The sequence below is a fragment of the Gekko japonicus genome, unplaced genomic scaffold, assembly GCF_001447785.1.
Source record: "Gekko japonicus isolate JY-2015 unplaced genomic scaffold, Gekko_japonicus_V1.1 scaffold324, whole genome shotgun sequence".
NCBI classification, from domain to species: domain Eukaryota; kingdom Metazoa; phylum Chordata; class Lepidosauria; order Squamata; family Gekkonidae; genus Gekko; species Gekko japonicus.
Window position 1 is genome coordinate 969610 of NW_015168056.1, and position 22646 is coordinate 992255.

Below are 22646 nucleotides of genomic sequence, written 5' to 3' on the forward strand. Positions count from 1 at the left end.
TTGGTCAGCTCAGCTTGGCTTGGAGGAAGAAAAAGCTATGCAGGCTAAAATTCCCTCTGTTTCTCAGTTGTTAGAAGGGAAGTGATTTTGACGACCTTTCCATCTTGAAGTCTTTAAAAAAAATCCTAAACAGCAAAGAGAGAAGAGAAACTGTTATATGTGTGTGTGTGTGTGTGTGTGTGTGTGTGTGAAAGGGGGCTAAATAAAGGGCCAACTTGTCCCTTTCATATTTAGGTTGCAGTCACACACACGCTCTAAATCAGGGGTGTCAAACTCATTTGTTATGAAGGCTGGATCTGACATAAATGAGACCTTGTTGGGCTGGGCCATGTGTGTCATAAAATGTAATGAGCTCACGGGGAGGGCGGGGTATAAATACGATAAATAAATAAATAAATAATGGCAGGTAGTGGAGATATAAACATTATAAAGGACACAGACACAAAGGTTTTTGTTTTACTTAAAATAACATCATGCTTAAAACATCAGCACTTTTGCAACATTTTGTTTATTTAACAGTGTCATTTTATTTAACTGACACCTCTTCCTCTGAATTTTTGCATCAAAATGTCTGTGCTGTTGCAATCGTGCGTATGCTGTTCAGGTGTGTATCTGTAAGCTGCAAACCTACGACGACGACGCAGCAGCAGAACTTGAAGCAGCAGCAGAAAACAGCCAGTTCCACTGCGGGCCTGATAGAAGCCCTCTGGGGGCCTGATCCAGCCCCCGGGCCGCATGTTTGACACCCTAGCACTAAATAATCCACTTTCAGTCCACTTTCGAATTGGATCTTGCCAGCTCTTTCGAATTGGATCTTGCCAGTTCACACAGCAAAGATCCAGTTGGAAAAGTCATTGCATGTGGATTGAAAGTGGACTATTTAGTGTGTGTGACCACAGCCTTATTTAGGTATTTGGGCCCTGCTTTTCTCCCTGCTGGGCCCCCAAAGCAGATTACAAATTCATTTCCTTCCATCTTGTATTTCTGTCCTCATGGTAACAAATAGGGTTGGCAACTCTGGGTTGGGAGACATCTGGAGATTCTGGGGTTGGATCCTGGAAGGGGGCGAGGCTTGGGAAGTGGAGGGACCTTAGCATGCTATGATGCCATAGAGCAGGGGTGTCAAACTCATTTGTTACGAGGGCCGGGTGTGACATAAATGGGATCTTGTTGGGTCAGGCCGTGTGGGTCATAAAATGTAAAGGACACAAACACAAAGGTGGTGGTTTTTTTTTACTTACAATAAAAACATGCTTAAAACATCAGCTCTGTAAACTGCAAACCTACTTTTGACTTATTGACATTCACCGCAGAGCTCTCCTGCTCAGAGTTCTGAGTCTAGGACCCAGGTTAAAACATGAAATGGCCGAGTGATTAAGAGAGTCTGGTGAAGCAAACTATGATGCAGGCAGCAGCAGAACTGGAAGCGGGAGGTGGCCAGTTCCACTGCGGGCCTGGTAGAAGCCCTCCGGGGGCCTAATCCGGCCCCTGGGCCGTATGTTTGACACCCCCTGCCATATAGAGTCCACCCTCCAAAGCAGCCATTTTCTCCGGGGGAACTGATCTCAGTCATCTGGAGATCAGTTGTAAAAATGGGAGTTCTCCAGGACCCACCTGGAGATTGGCAACCTTAGCAACAACATGAGAGCTAGGTTAGGCTGAGAATGAGTGACAGGCTCGAGGTTGCTTTTTTGGCAGAATAGGGCTTGGGTAGGGTTGCCCGCCTCCAGGTGGGGCCTGGTGACCTCCTGGAATTACTACTGGTCTCCAGAGATCACCTCCCCTGGAGAGAATGGCTACTTTGGAGGGTGGACTCTCTATGGCACTATACCTTGCTGAAGTTCCTCCCCACCCCAAACCCTGCCTTCCCCCTTAAATCTCCAGGTATTTCCCAACCCAGAGTTGGTAACTGTAGGTTTGGGAGAGCCGGGTCCAAATTTCCCCTGTAACCACCGTGCCATGCTGTCTCTTGACTCTCTGCTTTTGAAGAGTTGTCAAAGGGTTAAAGCAGCCCAGTCTCCAAGTGTTAAGTGGGGCTGTGTTCGATTTCAAGGACAAGCAGGCAAATGCTACCTTGAACAAATGCTTGTTTGATTTGGCTGTTCTCTTAATTGACCTCTTTTAGGCTCGGGAGTACCAGGGGGAGGGTGGAGCGGTCAGGTGATTTGTCCTTGGGTTCAGTTCCAAGGCCATCTTCAGACTTTGTGATGGCCGTAGTGAAAAGAGTGTTCCCCATGTGCCCGGGCAGTCTTTCCCTGCCTCTACCCCCCCCCCCCCCCCCCCCCCGCATTTTTGTAGCACACCATGGCATAGGGGAAAAAACAGGGTGTGGGAGTGGTTAGAGTATTAGACTAGGATCTAGAAGAGCTTGATCCCGCTCTGCCATGGAAGCTACCTTTTGGGGGACCTTGAGCCAATCAAACTCCCTCAGACTAATCTACCTCGCAGGGTTGTTGTGAGGATAGAATGGAGAAAACTGATGTAAGCCACTCGGGGTCCCCGTTGGGGAGAAAGGTGGGGTGTAAAGAGAGTAAGTAAATAAGTAACTAAGTAGCACACGAAAGCTCATCCCCAGAATTAATCTTTGTTGGTCTTCAAGGTGCCACTGGGCTCGAACTTTGTTCTGTTGCTTCAGACCAACACGGCTACCCACTGGACTCTAAATAAGTAAAGTAAAGGTAAAGGTAAAGGTTCCCTTGCTCGAAAGCCAGTCGAATCCGACTCTAGGGTTGTGGATAAATAGGTATCACTTCGGTGGGAAGGTAGCAGCGTTCCGTGCACCTTGGTGTTTAGTCATGCCGGCCACATGATCATGGAAACGTCTTCGGACAGCGCTGGCTCTTTGGCTTGGAAACAGAGATAAGCACCACCCCCTAGAGTCGGATTCGACTGGCTTTCGAGCAAGGGAAACCTTTACCTTTCACATCCTAGTCCGACACTCTAACCACAACACCAACCTGACCCACTCCATCCGCATCTACAAGAATCGCTTAGGTCTGCAGGGCTAACCCTGTGAAGTAGGTGAGGCTGAGAGTGAGTGACTGGCCCAAGGTCACCCAGCAAGCTTTCATGCCGGAGTGGGGATTCGAACCTGGGTCTCCCTGATCACAGTCCTTCATTCTAGCTACTACACCACACAGTGGCATTGCCAGGACTTCTTCAGGACTTAATTTTTAATTAGAGGAATGAAACTAGGAGACATCCAAAAAAACCCTTAAAACCATACATAAACATCAACATAAAAAACAAAACAGACATAAAGAAAGGAGAAAGGAAACATAAAAGACTTTTGTTTTTTTCCCCTACCACAAATATAATTTTGATAACAAAATTTTCCTTGCTTATTCATACAAACAACTCTCTCTCTTTTCTTATTTCCCCTTTAAAAAGTTTCTTATTCAGAAAAAACACAAATCATCAAGTCATCCTTATCTTTTTTTCATGTAAGAAGTCAATGAGGGGTTTCCAGTCCTTATTAAATGAAGAAATTGTATTTTCCCTAACCAATACTATAAGTTTAGCCATAGCTGCAAAGTCCAACACCTTCTCCAACCATTCTTCTACTGTAGGTATTGTCAGCCATTTCCATTTCTGTGCGTAAACCATTCTCGCTGCTGTAGTCATATACAAAAACAAAACTCCATGACTTCTTTCCAACTGGTTGTCCATTAAGTCTTAACCCTAAAAGACTCTGGTTTCAACTGCATCCTAGTCTTTAGAGCAGGGGTGTCAAACTCATTTGTTAAGAGGTCCGGATCTGACATAAATGAGACCTTGTTGGGCCGGGCCACGTGTGTCATAAAATGTGATGCCAGGTAGCGGAGAGATAAACTTTATAAAGGACACAGACACAAAGGGTTTTGTTTTACTTAAAATAAAAACATGCTCAGAACATTAGCACTCTTGCAATATTGTGTTTATTCAACAGTGTCTGATAACTGACACCTCTTGCTCTGAATCACTGCATCAAAATGTCTGTCCTGTTGCAATCCTGAGTATGCTGTTCAGGTGTGCATCTGTAAGCTGGAAACCTACAATGATGCAAGGCACACTTCGTCAGATACTTCGGGTCCAAAGTCCAACAGTTTGACCACTACAGCACTCTGGCTCATGCTGGCAGGATTCCAACATGGCCGTAGGAACATGATAAAAATAATCCAGAAGCCGCTGCTCTTTCCCGGTGCCCCAAACTGGCTTCCTGTAACAAGCTGGTCCATTGTCCTGATGGTGGGACTGGCGGTGACGTGCGGGCGGGGTGGTTGGTGATGGTAAATTCTCTCCCTGAGGCCCTGGATTCCTTGGTAGTGTCAGGGTCAGGCCACAGCACTGGTTGTGTAAGGATGGTTGCTTTGAGAATACTTGAAAGCCTCTCTCCGTTGCATAATGGAATTTGTAAGAGGAAGTTAAGACTCCCTCCGCCTTCCTGCCCTTTGGCAGAAGAGGAACACGGCGCACAAATTAAAAATGTGCTGCTTTGAAGCAAGTGCCTTTTCTTTCAGGACTGGAGGAGCTGTGGGTGCAGCCAGGGGTTGCTAAATCTTTTAAGGAATGTTTCTTAAGAAAATGACGTCTGCCCCACAATTGTTGTATCCGGGTGTTTGGCAAGAAACATGATCTTTCCTCTCCAAGTCAAAAATGCGTACTGTTTGATGATGGCAGGTTAAGATGGGGTTTGGCATCTGCCTGCACGCTCACAGGTTCCAGAATATCCCTCTTTCCTTGTGCCAAACGGTGCAGAGAAACAAAAGATTTACCACCTCCTTTCTTAAGAAACACAGTGCATTGGAGTAGTTTCCGAACAAGAAATGTGATAGCAGCTGTTTTGATTTGAATTTCAAGAGAAAGGTGATGAAAAAGTGCATTCCACAACCCACACACGAATCGACATGCCTCTTCCCTTTCTTCAAGCCATAACTCAAATGGGCTCTCAAGTTTCAGATAGGTTTACTTGACTTTCACCCAACATCAGAAGAGCCCTGCTGGATCAGACCTGGGGTCAGGGCCGGCTCACCCACTAGGCAAACTAGGCATTCGCCTAGAGTGCTGGGCCCTGGATGGGGCGCCGAGCTGTGCCTCCCCCCCCCCCGCCGCCAGGCCCCACCGGGAGGTTGGCATCTGCACCCCAAGGCAGCCTCGCCTAGGGCGCAGAAACACCTCGAGCCAGCCCTGCCTGGGGTCCATCTAGCCCAGCGACCTGTCTCACAGAGTGGCCAACCAGTTCCTCTGGAAGACCAACAACAGGGCGTAGAGGCTGGGTCCTTCCCCTAATGTTGCCTCCTGGCTCTGGGATTCAGAGGTTTAGTGCCTCTGAATGTGGAGGTTCCCCTCAGCCACCCTGGCTAGTAGCCATTGATAGACTTGTCCTCCATGAATCTATCTAATCCCCTTGGAAAGTGGCCATCACAACATCCTCTGACAGCAAATGCCACATTTTGATCACTCCCTGTGTAAAGTAGTATTTCCTTTTTTCCATCCTGAACCTACTGCCCATCAGCTTCATTGGATACCCCTAAGTGCGAGTATTTTGGGACTCTCTTCACCCCACCAGGAGGCTGGCATTCCTACTTAGATTCCCTCATTTGAACTCAAGGGATTTAACCAGCTGACCCAAGTCTGAACTACTAACGGAGAGTTCACCTCCCTGGCTTTATTTCCGTACGGACAACCTTAATCAGATTCCCGTTACCACCGTCATCGTGAGAGTGTAGCAGAGAGATGTCTGTTTAATCTTCTGGAAATCAAATGCTCTCTGTGTGCATCTTATCAGACTCTTCTCCAGATTATGAAACCCTTGCTTTTCCTAGCTACCTTTTCTTTCCCCCCCCCCTAGACACCTTGGAGGTAGGAAACAAGGTTGCCAGCTCTGGGTTGGGAAATACCTGGAGATTTGGGGGGTGGGGCCTGAGGAGGGCGGGGTTTGGGGAGGGGCCTCGCTGCCATAGAGTCCGCCTTCTGAAACTCCTAGCTCCTCCAGGGGAACTGTTCTTGGTCGTCTGATCAGTTGTAATAGTGGGAGATCTCCAGGTGCCGCCTGGAGTCTGGCAACACTGAGGAAACTTCACTTGTTTGAGTAACTCAGGTCCCGGTAGGTCTCACCCCATCCTGTTTATTCTAGGTGGGGTTGCCTGGCAACCCCAGGAAGGACTTAGGGTGGGAAACAGCATGTCAACATTGCACCAACGGGTTTGTGTCACTTCCGGTAAAAAAAGAGAAAGTGATGACTATGAATCGACTTGTTGTTGTTCAATTGCACAGTCGAGTCCGACTCTTTGCGACCTCATGGACCAGATCCCGCCAGGCCCTCCTGTCTTCCGCCATCCTCTGAAGTTGGCTCAATTTCATGTTCGTTGCATCGATGACACTGTCTAACCATCTCATCCTTTGCCGTCCCCGTCTTCTTTGACCTTCAGTCTTTCCCAGCATCAGGGTCTTCTCCAGGGAGTGCTCCCTTCTCATTGGGTGGCCAAAGTATTTGAGCTTCAGTTTCATTATCTGGCCTGGAGATGGTTTGAGCCAGGTAGAGGGAAACAAATGAGTCATCAAGTGTCCTGCTGGGCATTTGCAAAAGGTTTTGCCTTGCTTTGCGTGCGGCCCTCCCAGTTATTTGTCTGCCGAGTTCAGTCTTCACGGGCTGGTGGCAGAATCCTTTTGTATCTTTGCATAAACGCCCGTCTCTCTTTACAGCTCTTCTCTGAAACACTTCGAACCGCTCCATCCCTTTGACTAAAACACAACACAACACGTGGACATTAGAGATAACAGAAAATGACACTGCTTATTTCTCCATCATCTTAAGGCAGTATGATTTAGGAGTGTAATAGCCAGATAAATCTTTGCTTTCCCTGCTGGGTAAGGAATTTTCAAGATTTGCCGCTCGTGGTCAGAAACATAGGATTCAAGTTAGGGATATGCCAACCTCCAGGTTAGGTTTGCCAACCTCCAGGCTGGAGAGCTCCCACTGTTACAAGAAGAAGAAGAGATTAGATTTATACCCTGCTCTTCACTATCCGAAAGAGTCTCAGAGCGGTTTACAATCTCCTTTCCCTCCCCCTCCCCACAGCAGACACCCCGTGAGGTAAGTGGCACTGAGAGATCTCTGAGAGAACTGCTCCTGAGAGAACAGCTCTGAAAGAACTTGTGACTGACCCAAGGTCACACCGGCAGCTGCATGTGGAGGAGAGGGGAATCAAACCCGGTTCTCCCAGATTAGAGTCCGCGCTCCTAACCACTACACCAAAGTGGCTCTCCAACGGATCTCCAGGCAGATAGATCACCTCAGGCTCCACCCCCAAATCTGCAGGTATTTCCCAAACCACAGCAGGCCTGGAATTCTCCCAGAACCACAATTCCTCTTCAGAGTGTAGAGATCAGTTCACTTGGAGGAAAATGGCAGATTCAGTGGGTGGGGCTCTGTTGCATCACACCCCCTCCGAGTTCCCTCCAATCTCTCTGCCCTCCCCAAGGTCTTTCCCCAAATCTCCGCGAATTTGCCAGCCTGGAGTTGGCAACCCTAGAAGGGGTAGACCCTTTCCGAGCTGCTTCTTGTTTGCATGGGATTTTTATCATGCAAAAGGGACATTGAAATTTCACGGTCCGTTCAACCCTTTGCATGTGCTGAAACAAATCTTCATCCATGCTTGCCTGAACACACCATGGCGTTAGACGTATGTATAAAAATATAAAGTCTGTGAAATAGATGCGAGTCCAGTGTTCCCTCTAAGCCGAGTTAGTGTGAGCTAACTCACAGTTTTTTAGCCTCCAGCTCTCACATTTTTGTCTTAGCTCAGGAAGGATGCCTCCAGAGCAAACTAGTTTATGCAGCAGCCAAATGGCTTGCTCACAACATTAATGCCAGCAGCTCACCAAGTAGAATTTTTGCTCACAAGACGCTGCAGCTTAGAGGGACCATGGGACGCAACTGTCTCTTACTGTTCTTTTCCACTTCATGAAATATCAAGTTTCTTTTTGTGGGCAGGGGAAGAAGGTGTTATATGCGTCCTTGTGATGTTGTGAAGTCGTCCCCCTCCCTCCCCCAGGATGTGGTAACCATGGCTGCCTTTCCCGACTCTGGCCTGAGGCTGGTTTCGAGAAGAGCTCGGGTACGTTGTTTTCCATGGTGGCCGAGTCTTGGAAGGAAACGGCCTTCCTGTTTGAAATAATATTTAGAGAACAAACTTCACAAAGAATTTGCCACGGCGTGAGAAGCGGTAGGAGGAGACAGTCGTTGGCATTATGAACTTAGCCTGTCGGAAAACATCTTCCGATAACTGCGGGACTTTTTTGCATTTTCCCCTGAGCTAAACCTGGAAGCGCACGTCAACATTCCTTTCGAAAGGTTGATTCTCTGTGTGTAAAAGTGCTCTCCACCTCCAGAAGAGTGCCCCATGTGGGTCTTTTGTACACATTTCACTAATAGTAGTGGTTTGGGGTAGTGGTTACCTGTGCGGACTCTAATCTGGGAGAACCGGGTTTGATTCCCCATTCCTACACATGCAGCTGCTGGCATGTCCTTGGGCAAGCCATAGTTCTGAAAGAGCTTTTCTCTCAAGGACAGTTCTGGAAAGAGCTCTTTCAGCCCCACGTACCTCACAGGGTGTCTGTTGTGGGGAGGGAAAGGGAAAGGAGTTTGTAAGCTGCTCTGATACTCCGAGTGAAGGGCGGGGTATAAATCCAGTCTCCTCCTCCTCCTTCTCCAGTTTGGTGTAGTGGTTAAGTGTGCGGAGTCTAATCTGGGAGAACCGGGTTTGGTTCCCCACTCCTCCACTTGCACCTGCTGATGTGACCTTGGGTCAGTCACAAGCTCTGGCACAGCTGTCCTTGAAAAAGAGCAGTTTGTGTCAGAGTTCTCTCAGCCCCACCCACCTCACAGGGTGTCTGTTGTGGGGAGGGGAAGGGAAAGGAGTTTGTAAGCCCCTCTGAGACTCCAAGTGAAGAGCAGGGTATAAATCCCATCTCTTCTACTTCTTCTTCAATAGGAAATGGGGGGGGTAAGTTTCGGGGTGAGCTTTGGGCTCATCTGAGCCTGGAGCCACTTAATTTCTTTATCTCTGTGTGCTTGTTATGGCCCCAGAACAATGGGGACTAGGCTCCTAGTCTCTCCACTTGGGAACCAATAGGACCGTGGTGGGAGATTTAAACCCACCAACGGGACCTAGGAGGTGTGTCCCCAGGTGTGTATATAGTTGGCCAGCCGGCCGTTAGTCTTTGTCTTTGTTGTGTACCAGTAAACCAGGCTGATCACTGCATCCGTCTCAGTGGCTTCTACATGCGTCTAACCCACTACACTTCAGTGCTGTTGGTTCTTTTCTTGTTCTCTGTTGGAGGGAGCTATTAAATAGTGCGATATTGCAATCAAGCCAGTGGTGGTGCTTTTGGGGTGTCTCTAAAAGTGAGCTTGGGGAAGAGTGTGGGAGACCTGAGGGAGCTTAGTCCAGGAGAGTAGGGAAGGGGTTGTAGCTTGGTGGCAGAGCAACTGCTTTGCATGCAGAAATTTCTGGCACCCTTCCAACTGAAGGATCTGACAGTGGGTGATGGGAAGGACCTCCACTGGAGAACATGGAGGGTGACTACACGTCAGCAGGCCTGTAGCTACCGTGGGGCTTTTGACGGCGCCATCCCCACAAGGATTTCTCCTGTAAATGCTTTTTTCAATCATTTAAAAACATTTTTAAAGGTGCATGCTCCTTTAAGCAGTGTGGGGTGCTGTAGTTGACTAATTCCCACACTGAGCAAGGGGGTTGGAGTAGGTGACCTCTAGGATCCCTTGTAACTCTGTGTCAAGAAACTGGTCTCCTTTAAGACAATTTTTCTGCCTCAGTGTTAGCTTTCTTGACTACAGAAGTCAGCATCCCCCACCTGCCGGCTTGTTCTCATAATAGTTGCTTAGGCGGCAGAAGTGATTAACTTGCAGCAGCTGAGAACTGTCCTCTAAAGTGGCCAACAGCTTGCAATGTAGAGGTCTATTCTGGTCACAGCTTTCTATTTGGCTAAATGGCTTTTCTTTCTACACTAAGAACTTCAGCCCCACCTGGAAGAAAAACTGTCCCCAAAGCCACAAAATCTTGCCTACGGGCCTGCAAGTTAGCCTAGACCATGTTGGCCTTGCTAGACCAATGATCTACCTGGAGACAAGTCAGCTTTGTGCATTCATTAAAACAAAACAAACAAAAACACTCACAGAGACATGGTCCTTTCCCCCCTCAGATGCTGCCATGCTTGTGCAAGATTTTAGATCTCCGTGTCTAAGATAAGGGCAACTTACAGAGACCCGGAGGGTTCAGCCCGTGAATATTGACCTCTCCCCCCCTCCCCACATTTGTAGCACAGTTCAGTCCAAGTGACAGACTCTTCAAAGCCCTCTTTTTTTGGTAGTGTTTTTCTAAAGTAATATTTTATTGAATGCTAACATTCATTGTTACTAATATACTCCAGTAACACTTGTCACAACGATATAAATCACAAATCTTAACTGAGGCTTAAGTTGATACAATACAATAGATTCAGTGTATAGGAATGAGCACAACCTTCCCAGGATAAGAAGATATGCAACACAGTAGCTAGCTTCTAGGTTTTAAAGGTAAAGGTAAAGGTTCTCTTGCTCAAAAGCCAGTCGAGTCCGACTCTAGGGTTGCGGTGCTCATCTCCGTTTCAAAGCCAAAGAGCCAGCGCTGTCTGAAGACGTTTCCATGGTCATGTGGCCGGCATGACTAAACACTGAGGCGCACGGAACGCTGTTACCTTCCCACCAAAGTGGTACCTATTTATCTACTTGCAATTTCTTGCTTTCGAACTTCTAGGTTGGCAGGAGCTGGAACTAGAGACAGGAGCTCACTCCGTCATGCGGCATCCGGGTCTCAAACTGCTGAACTACTGACCTTCCACAGCCTGCAGTTCAGCATCTTAACCACTACTGGACTCTTAAATCATCTATAACTATAGGGATTTCTTGTTGGGAGGAGGAGGAGGAGGAGGAAGAGAGGAAAAAGAGAAGGAGGGGATTGGATTTATATCCCGCCTTTCACTTGGAGTCTCAGAGGGGCTTACAAACTCCTTCCCCTTCCCCTCCCCACAACAGACACCCTGTGAGGGAGATGGGGCTGAGAGAGCTCTGACAGAAACTGATCTTTTCAAGAACAGCTCTGCCAGAACTATGGCTTGCCCAAGGTCATCCAGCAGCTGCAAGTGGAGGAGTGGGGAGTCAAACCCGGTTCTCCCAGATTACAATGTCCGAATCATACATACACAAGACGTAAATGACATTCACAAAACATAAACTACAAGAGTCCATTTCATACATTTGTCAATCAGAACTTACTTTCGTAAAACCCACTTATATATTTTTTCCACTTCTGTTTAGCTTTGTTTTATCTTTTCCTAATTGCTTCATATGTTTACCAACATATGTTGCCTGACTCTTGGTAGAGGTCTTTCACATCACCTACTGCCTGATCTGTTTTTAAACGGAGATGCTGGGGATTGACCCTGGGACCTTCTGCAGGCCAGAGGCTCTACCACTGAGCCACAGCCCCTCCCCAATGGAAGGTTAGGTCTGAGGTTGACTGACTTTCCCATGCCCTCCTCAACTTTTTCTTAGGGTATGTTGTGTGTACAGGTATGTGCATAGATTCAGGTGGGTAGCCGTGCTGGTCTGAAGCAGCAGAACAAAGTTTGAGTCCAATGGCACCTTTAAGTCCAGTAGAAATAAAAAGGGGAAAAAACTGAACCTAACAATAGAATCCAGAACCAAACAAAGGTTAGTGAAGACATAAGAACATAAGAGACGCCAATGTTGGATCAGGCCAAAGGCCCATCCAGTCCAACACTCTGTGTCATACAGTGGCCAGAAATACCGGTGCCATCAGGAGGTCCAGCAGTGGGGGCAGGACATTAGAAGCCCTCCCACTGTTGACCCCCCCCCCCCAGGCACCAAGAAGACAGAGCATCACTTGCCCCAGAGCCCCTAGCTATACCTTGTGGCTAATAGCCACTGATGGACCTCTGCTCCATATGCTTATCTAATTCCCTTTTGAAGCCGTCCATGCTTGTAGCACCCACCACTTCCTGTGGCAGTGAATTCCATGTGTTAATCACTCTTTGGGTGAAGAAGTACTTCCTTTTATCCGTTCTAACCCGACCGCTCTGCAGTTTCATGGAGTGCCCACGAGGGCCAATATTGAAACCTATCTAATAAAAGTGGAAAAAAATACATGTATTTATTAATAACAAATTTAAAACATATACAGGGGCCCATTTACAAAAATTATATATAAAACTTTACAATACCAGGGGCTTAAAAGCTTGACCTTATGCGTTTCAGCCAAATAGGCCTTCCTCAGAGGTCATATATATGTGGCAAAATGGCTAATACATATATTCACACACACACAATCAAGAATACATACAAAGTATAAATTTAATAAGGACCATAAAGTAAATTGTTCAAAAATAAAATCACCAGGCACGGGGTCAATATGCACATAAGGCCTTTAAAGTGCTATCACTAGCCCAGTGATTATAAAGTAGACTTGTGGTCCAAAAATTTTCTTCTTTGATTGTGTTGCCACAGTATTCACAAGTAAAGGAAGGCCTATTTGGCCTATTATTATATATAATTGTTGTAAATGGGCCCCTGTATATGTTTTAAATTTGTTATTAATAAATACATGTATCTTTTCCCACTTTTATTAGATAGATATTGATAGATATTGGCCCTCTTCTTCACTAACCTTTGTTTGACCTTTAAGTCCAGTGACACCAAAGTTTTTTTTATCTGGGTATAAGCTTTCGTGTGCATGCACTCTTCTTCAGATACATTGAAGTGGAAGTTACCAGTCTATACATAGAGGTAGAGGATGAGTATTTAACAGACTAAAGGGTGTTTAACAGACTAATTTTTAAAAATACCCTGGGAAAGAGAGAGAGAGAGAGAGAATGAAACCAACACTTTGGTTATTTTAATCTTCACAGCCAGTCAGATAAGCCCAATCTAACCACGCCCACTTCTGTAAAATATTTGACAGGTGCTGCGGGGTCCACGGGCACCACGTTGGAGAACTCTGTGCTGGAATAACCAGAATAGGAAGGGGCTGGCTGGCTGATATTTTTATGGGACTCAAAGGCTTCTTAGGGAAGTTCTGCAGAAAACGAGATGATAGAGGTGAACATGTGCACGCCAAGCAAATGTGAACCATGCACAGATTTATGCCAGTGCACTTAACCAATTGCACACGGTGTTCCTAGCTACATTTATGACTTATTGCAAGACTTCATGCGTGCCTCTTCCTACCAGAAGACTCGTAGCAAGTGCTTTTGGCTACGTCGCAAACTTCCTGGATTGTTAAATCAACATGTCAGTTATCAGTCACGCAGGGGTCATTTCATAGAAAAAGAGGTGCAGGAGCTCATTAGCATAACTAATTAGCATAATTTATTTGCATATGCCACACTCCCTGACATCACTGGAAGTGTGTCAGAAGGCACCACTGGACTGTTTTGGATTGCTAGCTATTGGGGGGTGGGGGAACGTGCAGATCTCTCCTTGCAGAGGAAGCAGAGCTTGTACCTGAATAAAACTTGGTCTTAAAGGTGCCACTGGATTGTTTTGGACTGGGGGGGGGGGCTTTGCAACTTACCTGGCTGCTTCTTGCTCTGACTGAGGGCTGCTGGGAGCAGGGTGTGGGGCTTGTTGCATGTGCCCGCCCCCTGGACCCTTTACTGCCAGAGCTTAGCTCCTGTGCGCTCCTGCAGGAAATGACCCGTCAGTCAGGTTAAATTGTACAGTTTTCATTTAGGGAAATGGACTTACTCAGACTGGCTCTTTGTAGACCTCTCGCACTTGATTATAGAAAAAGTGCCGGCTCCTGGTGTATACGCGTTACGTTTTGTGTGCCAACTCCGTGTCTCTGTCCAGCCCCCAGTCTGTGAATCACCCAAGAGAGATTGATCACTCCAGAGAGCAATTCTTAGCAGCTATTAAGTGGAACCTGTTTGTCACTTTGCAGAATTCCCCTTGGGTTGCCTCCTGGAGGCTATCAAAATAGCTCCCCCTGACTATTTTTACACTCAGGACTTGTGCTGGGATTGTGGACCGTCCTTTATTTCCTTCCGAGAAGAATAACATTTGCCCATGATTAAAAAAGCAAACAAACCTGGGAGGAATTAGTAATGCAGTCTTTTTTTCCCCCTTGAGAACCCATTCAGAATATCTGTTCGAGCCCTGATATAAGATCTGACAGTATACCTCTCCATGATGCTTGCCTGAGTTTCCTCTCCACTATGCTTTTTCATCCTTAGAAGTTGGTGAGTGGACTCGAAGGCAGCAGTACCCCCGGGCTGCGGGGAGCTCGATTTGATTATGGATCTGGAGAAATCCTCCGTCTGGGAATCGCTGAAGCAGAAAACGAAGCCTCTGTTACACAACCTCAGCATCAGGAGGACTAGGAAGAACTCCAAAATGACGGCGGCGAGGCAGAAGCACCCCTTCGACCGGCGCCTCAGCTCCTCGGTTCCTGACATGTTGAGCGTTGACGTGGCTGTCAAGGAACAGACTGGTTGCTCGCGTCCCCAAGCCCTCTCCGCGTTCCTCCCGAGTGGTTTTGCCGCGACGGAGATGTTCGTTCAGAACGACAGCAGCACTTCTTTGAAACAGGACGGGGAGGATTGGCAGTGGAGTCATCGGGAGACTGTGCACATGGAAATAGGGGTGAGGGGAGCAGAGGGGCCTGCCGCTTCTGGGCTGGGGTCAGAGGGGAAGCAGAAGTCCTCCGAGGAGCTCTTTGACCTGCTACAAAGGAGCAGCTTCAGCAGCGACCTCACGGAAGACGCCATGGAGGTAAGTGCGAAATTGAGGTTCGCCAAACCTAACTAACCTAACTAAAAGCCAAACTTGAGCTGCGGTGGCTCAAGTGGTTAAGACGCTGAACTGCAGGCTGTGGAAGGTCGGTAGTTCAGCAGTTTGAGACCCGGGTGCCGCATGACGGAGTGAGCTCCCATCTCTAGTTCCAGCTCCTGCCAACCTAGCAGTTCGAAAGCAAGAAATTGCAAGTAGATAAATAGGTACCACTTTGGTGGGAAGGTAACAGCATTCTGTGCGCCTTGGTGTTTAGTTATGGCGGCCACATGACCACGGAAACGTCTTCGGACAGCGCTGGCTCTTCGGCTTGGAAACGGAGATGAGCACCGCAACCCTAGAGTCAGATTCGACTGGCTTTCAAGCAAGGGAAACCTTTACCTTTACCTTTTTAAACCTAACTCAGCCCATAAGGTAGATTCAAGTGGGAAGCCATACTGTTCTGAAGCAGTAGAACAAATTTTAGTCCAGTGGCACCTGTAAGATCAACAAAACTTTATTCAAGGTAGGAGCTTTCGTGTTTTATTCAAGGTACATGGAAGCTCATACCCGAAATGAGACTTTGTTGGTCTTAAAGGTGTCACTGGACTTAAACTTCGTTCTCCAGCTTGGAAAGATTGTCTTCCGGAACCCTTAAAGCAACCGCTGTTGTAGCCAGAATATCTAAGCGTGACTTACAGGTATGCAAAAAGGGGCTTGAAAACATAATTTTATTTATTTACCTGACTATATCAATAGTCTGCTTTTCTCATGGGGACTCAAGGTAGATTGCACTTAGTGAGCCAGTACTGTCGACAAAACAGGGACATCCAGTAACCGATAGATTAGGATTTTAGAAGTCTGGAAACACCAGGCAGAACTGAAGCATCGCATAAATATTCACACAACACATGAAGCAGTACAGAAATTACATAATAGGATTCTACTTAGGCATACGCAGCAAAAAAACAACAACCAGCCAACAAAAAACACCAGCACCCCCGTCCCAGTATATTTTGGATTTGGGTATATTGGAGCTGAAAAATATCAGTATTCCTGGGTTCTAGATACCAATATAATATTCAGATTCAGGGATTTGGGGGGGGGGTTTCTAATATTTTTTGGCTTCCTTATCCCCTATAGAGAATCTTTCCAAGGGGCTATGGGGTATTTTTAAAAGTCCTGGCACCAAAATTGCAGGGGAGCTGTTGGTGCCTGTCCTTTAAATAACCTCGGATTTCAAGTGAATCAGACCAAGGACTCTGATTCTAATTCAGAATAAGGTGCCTCCAGCTGTCCTACGTTGTTTCCTATGGAGGAAACCCTCCCACCCCCCAAAAATGTGAAAGCTGAGAATCTCCCTGTTATGTCTTAAGTAATAAAGCAATGTTTAGCTTAAGCACAAGTTCTATTAAAACAGAGCAGAGTTTGGATTGAAGAACTAACCAATCAGAGAAGCCTATGTTTTCGGCGGGAACCACTCTCATTAGTTCCAAGCTCCGTATTCTGATTGGTTGTTATCTGTTTGTTGGGTGTGGCTTACCCCGGTTCAAATCGTATATAAGTCAGCCTGGTTCTATGCATGTTTGTCTAGATAGAGCAAACATACCCTAAAAAGGTAGCCGTGGGATGGAGTTCCAGGCACAGGCCCCACAGAAGTAATGGTGTCATAAGCCCTGTGCGAGACGACACCAATAGAAAGGCTGTGCCAAGTCATTGCTAAGCTTACCCAAGAATCTGAATTTATGTAAAACTTGAGAATCTGAAACTATGTGAAGTTTGAGAATCTCAATCTAAAACGTGAGGATTCATCAAATATCGAACCCACCTACAAATCCAACATGACCAGCAAAGAATAAACTTCTAAAAAATAGTAGAAACACTTGAAACTACAGACTGTTACTTGAATATTTCCAGGATATATTTTCAGCACAGTTATATCAAGTGCACATCCCTAATCTTACTTGCAATAAACTGTGCACAGCAGCACAATAGACCACAGTCCTAATCATTTATTTGTGAACCATTTTGTACTGAGCAGCCCTGTAACCCGTTCTTCCTGTCTTCCCTTCACTGTGTGTCTCACTTCAGAATACTTTGGTACTTCATGTAGACTGAGATGGACACATATAAGAACATAAGAACATAAGAGAAGCCAGTATTGGATCAGGCGGCCAATGGCCCATCTAGTCCAACATTCTGTCACACAGTGGCCAGAAATACCAGGTACCATCAGGAGGTCCAGCAGTGGGCCCAGGACACTAGAAGCCCCTCCCAAAGTTGTCCCCCCTTCCCATGCACCAAGAATACAGAGCATTCCTTGCCACAGACCGAGAGTTCCTATAAAAACACAAGAGACGCCAATATTGGATCAGACCAATGGCCCATCCAGTCCAACACTCTGTGTCGCACAGTGGCCAAAAACACCAGGGGCCATCAGGAGGTCCAGCAGTGGGGCCAGGACACTAGAAGCCCTCCCACTGTTGACCCCCCCCCCCCAAGCACCAAGAATACAGAGCATCCCTTGCCCCAGACCGAGAGTTCCTATAAGAACACAAGAGAAGCCAATGTTGGATCAGGCCAATGGCCCATCCAGTCCAACACTGTGCCATACAGTGGCCAGAAATACCAGGGGCCATCAGGAGGTCCAGCCGTGGGGCCAGGACACTAGAAGCCCCTCCCACTGTTGCCCCCCCTTCCCAAGCACCAAGAATACAGAGCATCCCTTGCCCCAGACTGAGAGTTCCTATAAGAACATAAGAGAAGCCAATGTTGGATCAGGCCAGTGGCCCATCCAGTCCAACACTTTGTGTCACACAGTGGCCAAAAAGACCAGGTGCCATCAGGAGGTCCAGCAGTGGGGCCAGGACAGTAGAAGCCCTCCCACTGTGGTGTATATCTCTTTAAGATGGAGTTGTATCGTTCCTACACACCTGAAAAGGATTAAGAGAGGCACTCCTCCCTCTCTCCGTTTTTTAAGCCTTCTTCCCTGCAGGTCGGGGCTTGTGTTATTATTGTGGATACTACTGAATAAAAGGTGTCACAGGTCTGAACTGCGCTGTAGTTGTGTGTAGTGATTGCGGGCCTCCTCAGGGCTAGAACGAGCCGCGCCGCTCTCTATTAACAGACACTACACCCACTGTTGCCACCCCAAACACCAAGAATACAGAGCATCACTTGCCCCAGCCTGAGAGTTCCTATCTATATCTTGTGGCTCATAGCCACTGATGGATCTCTGCTCCATATGCTTATCTATTTCTCTCTTGAAGCCATCCATGCTTGTAGCCTCCACCACCTCCTGTGGCAGGGAATTCCATGTGTTAATCCCTCTTTGTGTGAAGAAGTACTGCCTTTTATCTGTTCTAACCCGACTGCTCCGCAATTTCATGGAGTGCCCATGAGTTCTTGCATTGTGAGAAAAATGTAGTTGCCTAACAGAAACTCTATTTAAACATTACAGTGAATGCACATACTATCTGTGTGCAATAGTTACTTGATTTTTTTTAATGCACGTGTTGAGTAGTGTTGATATTACATTCAGTGCACGTGCAGCTGAATGTGTGATACAAGCCACACATTTACCCAGAGACCGGCCCTTGGTTTCCATTGCAAAGTGAACATGCGCTGGCTTTTTCTTACCAATAGATGTACATGGGTTCACTATAACATGCAAACAAGCACCCTCCCAAGCAGCCATTTTCTCCAGGGGAACTGATCCTGGTCATTTGGAGATCAACTGTAATAGTGGGAGATCTCCAGGCCCCACCTGGAAGTTGACAACCCGACAAGTAATGGTAGTTTAAGAACCTCTGCCTTAGGAAGGCTGCCCCTCCGGAGGTGCAGCAAACTTAGAACATAAGAACATAAGAGAACATAAGAGAAGCCAATGCTGGATCAGGCCAATGGCCCCTCCAATCCAACACTCTGTGTCTCACAGTGGCCGAAAACACCAGGTGCCATCAGGAGGTCCACCAGTGGGGCCAGGACACCAGAAGCCCTCCCACTGTTGCCCCCCCCCCCCCCACCCCCAGAAAACAAACAGAACATCACCTTCCCCAGACTGAGTGTTCCTATCTATATACCATGTGGCTAATAGCTACTGGTGGACCTCTGCTCCATATAAGAACATCAGAGAAGCCAGTGTTGGATCAGGCCAATGGCCCATCCAGTCCAACACTCTGTGTCACACAGTGGCCAAAAATACCAGGGGCCCTCAGGAGGTCCACCAGTGGGGCCAGGACATTAGAAGCCCTCCCACTGTTGCCCCTCTCCCAGCACCAAGATGACAGAGCATCACTTGCCCCAGACCGAGAGTTCCTATAAGAACATCAGAGAAGCTAGTGTTGGATCAGGCCAATGGCCCATCCAGTCCAACACTCTGTGGCACACAGTGGCCAAAAAGACCAGGTGCCATCAGGAGGCCGAGCAGTGGGGCCAGAACACTAGTAGCCCTCCCCCTGTTGCCCCCCCCAGCACAATCTTGATCGTGATCTCTTGTTCCCAGTTGATGCTGACATTTCCTAGAAATGAGTTTTTGGGCTCTCGATGCCGGAAGGAATGTGGCTGCCGCTGAGGCCCAGGGCTGGCTGGCTGGTGCTTTAAATGTCTGTCTTGAAGGGGGGGGGGATGTTTGCATGCTGGACTTATTTATTTATTTACTTCCTTTACATCCTGCCTTTCTTCCCGGTGGGAACCCAAAGTGGCTTGCGCCATTCTCTCCTCCGTTTTTATCCTCACAACAGCCCTCTGAGGTAGGTTAGGCTGAGAGTGTTTGCCTGGCCCAAGGTCACCTAGCGAGCTTCTGTAGCAGAGTGGGGATTCGAAACTGGGCCTCCCAGATCCTAATCCAACACTCTAACCACATCATCATCATCATCATCATCATCATCATCATCATCATCATCATCCTCATCCTCATCCTCATCCTCATCCTCATGGCCTTAGCAAACAGCGCCAAGAGCAGCATCAGGAAGAAATACAATACAGTAATCACAATCAGGGGTCATTTCGTAGACAAACTCGTTTGCATATGCCACACCCCTTGACGTCACCGGAAGTGTGTCAGAAGGCAACACCCACCGCTCAGGCTCCATTGGACTGTTTTGGATTGCTAGCTATTGGGGGGGGGGGGGACGTGCAGATCTGCCCTCACAGAGGAGGGAGAGTTTGTACCTGAAGGCAGGCCGGGGGGGGGCTCTGCAACTTACCTGGCTGCTTCTTGCTCCTCGTGGCCTGACTGAGGGCTGCTGGGAGCAGGGGGTGGGGCTTGTTGCATGTGCCCGCCTCCTGGGCTCCTTACTGCCGGAGCTCAGCTCCTGTGCGCTCCCACAGGAAATGACCCCTGATCACAATACCAATTAAAAATTCTTAGCATCCATTTAGAATTTAGAGCAATTGTTAGAAATCAAGCTAACTCTAACCACTATACCACACTGCCTTTCTCTTGCCAAGAGATGCAGCACAACCTAGAGCATAATGTGGAGGCCCCAGAGGCTCACCGGTGATTTTGCTCGAGGTGTTGAAGCCTGCTTTGGACTGAATCCCCTGCTCTGCTATGGAAGCTGTCTGGGTGACCTTGGGCCAGTCGCCCACTCTCAGCCTTACCTACCTCACAGGGTTGTTGTGAGGATAGCGTGGAGGAAAGGGGAGTGGTGTAAACCACGTTGGGTCACCAGAAGGCAGGGTCAAAAAGAAATATGTAAATATAGAAATAAAATGCCCCCTGTCGTACACATTTGGAAGGGAGCCACCATAAAAATAACTTCTGCCCTGCCTCTCTCTTGGTTTTTGCCTGGGCAGAAACCTGTCAGACAGCAGCGTGGTACGATGTTTGTGCAGTTTCTGTGGCCTAAGGGTCTGTTTGCTTTTGACAGCGTTCCTGTGGAAGTTCCACCTTCGACTCCTCGTGTTCCTCCCAGCTGTACGAAGAGCTTCCTGTGAGTGATTTTCTCCTCCCCCCCCCCAAATGCATCCCAGAACAACAAAGGCTGAGCTTGGTTTGGTATCGCAAATTTCTGCAATAATGATCCATGGCATTGCGTGGCGAATAGCTCAGAGATCCTAAGATTGTCTGGCAGCCACAAGTTCTAGCTCTTTTAGCATCATGCACCACTAGGTGGCGAGCTAGACTTGTTTTGAAGGAAAGAGACATTTGCCATTGCCTGCCTCTGGGTCACAGCCCTGGTATTCCTTGGAGGTCGATCTTCTAAATACGAGCTAAGGCTGATCCTGCTTAGCTTCCCAGAGCTGACAGGATGAGGCTATCCAGGTATCGCAAATATCCTCCCATGAAGCACTTGCAAGAAAGCACAGACCATTGACCCCATTACACGCTTGTTCTCCCATTCTCTGTCTTAATGTCGTGACAACAACCCTGTGAAGCAGAACAGCTAGATTTGAGTCCAGTAGTACTTTAGAGACCAATAAGCTCCCTTCTTCAGACCCGAGTAGGAACAGCGATCTCTGAGTCCTTATATCCCAGTCTGAAAGTGGGAGGGCTGTTGCAAAGAAGGGAGCCAGGATTAAATGATTAATTCCCATCTGCCACTTTGTGTAGAATAGCCAGGAGATCCTAAGATCATCTGGCAGCCAGAAGTTCTAGGTCTTCAGCGTTATGCACCACTAGGTGACGAGCTAGACTTGTTTTTAAGGCAAGAGACATTTCAGAGAGGTAGCTTGCTACTGCCTGCCTCATTGTCACACCCAGTGTTCCCTCTAAACTGAATCAGTGTGCGCTAGCTCAGTTTTTTAGCCTCTAGCTCGCAGATTTTTGTCTCAGCTCAGGAAGGAGGGCTCCAGAGCAAACTAATGTATGCAGTAGGCAAGTCGCTCGCTCACAACTTTAATGCCAGTAGCTCACAAAGTAGAATTTTTGCTCACAAAACTGCACAGCTTAGAGGGAGCGTTGGTCACACCCCTGGTATTCCATCCAAATGCAAGCCAAGGCTGACCCTGCTTGGCTTCCGAGATCTGACGGGATAGGGCTAGCCTGGGCTATCCAGGTCAGGGCGAGAGTCACGGTCCAGAGGTACAATGTGCACTGTAATCAGCAGGAGTAGAGCAGAGGGCAGAAAATTAGCACCTCTAGTGAGATAAGAGTCCTGTGTCTCTATTCAGCCCTGGAGGGTGACTCTCCCTAGATCACTATTATTATTTAAATATTTATTAGCTGCCTTTCTCCATACAGGATAAAATTCGTAAAATAGATTACATCAAAAACATAAAACCAAACTTTAAAATCACAATTGAGGACTGCTTTGATCAAATGCAGTCTCAAATAAAACTGTCCTCAGCTGCCTCCTAAAGATTGAAAGTGAGGGGGAAGGGAAGGGAAAGAAGGGCATTCTATCTGGGGAAGGGAAGGGAAAGAAGGGCATCCTATCTGGGGAAGGGAAGGGAAAGAAGGGCATTCTATCTGGGCAAGGGAAGGGAAAGAAGGGCATTCTATCTGGGGAAGGGAAGGGAAAGAAGGGCATTCTATCTGGGGAAGGGAAAGAAGGGCATTCTATCTGGGCAAGGGAAGGGAAAGAAGGGCATTCTATCTGGGCAAGGGAAGGGAAAGAAGGGCATTCTATCTGGGGAAGAGAAGGGAAAGAAGGGCATTCTATCTGGGCAAGGGAAGGGAAAGAAATGCATTCTATCTGGGGAAGGGAAGGGAAACAAAGGCATTCTAAACATGCCTGGGTTCCCTGCCTGATCTTCCCCAGGTGCCCTGCCTTTGTCAGGGGGTGTGGTGTATGCAAATGAGCTCCTGCACCTCTCTTTTAGGAGCTGCGGTGGCTCAAGTGGTTAAGACGCTGAACTGCAGGCTGTGGAAGGT

The 22646-nt window shown here is 47.6% G+C and overlaps 1 protein-coding gene across 1 annotated transcript in view; it reads left to right on the forward strand.

Moving 5' to 3' along the window:
* The window catches only part of MCTP2 (multiple C2 domains, transmembrane 2), a 225126-nt gene that overhangs the window by 23769 nt on the left and 178711 nt on the right, over positions 1 to 22646 (forward strand). Inside the window, exons 2-3 of the mRNA XM_015414496.1 lie at positions 14293 to 14830; positions 20701 to 20763. Of these exons, the coding sequence (XP_015269982.1) occupies positions 14354 to 14830; positions 20701 to 20763 (540 nt within the window). The 5' untranslated portion in view covers positions 14293 to 14353. The remainder of the gene's footprint in view (positions 1 to 14292; positions 14831 to 20700; positions 20764 to 22646) is intronic.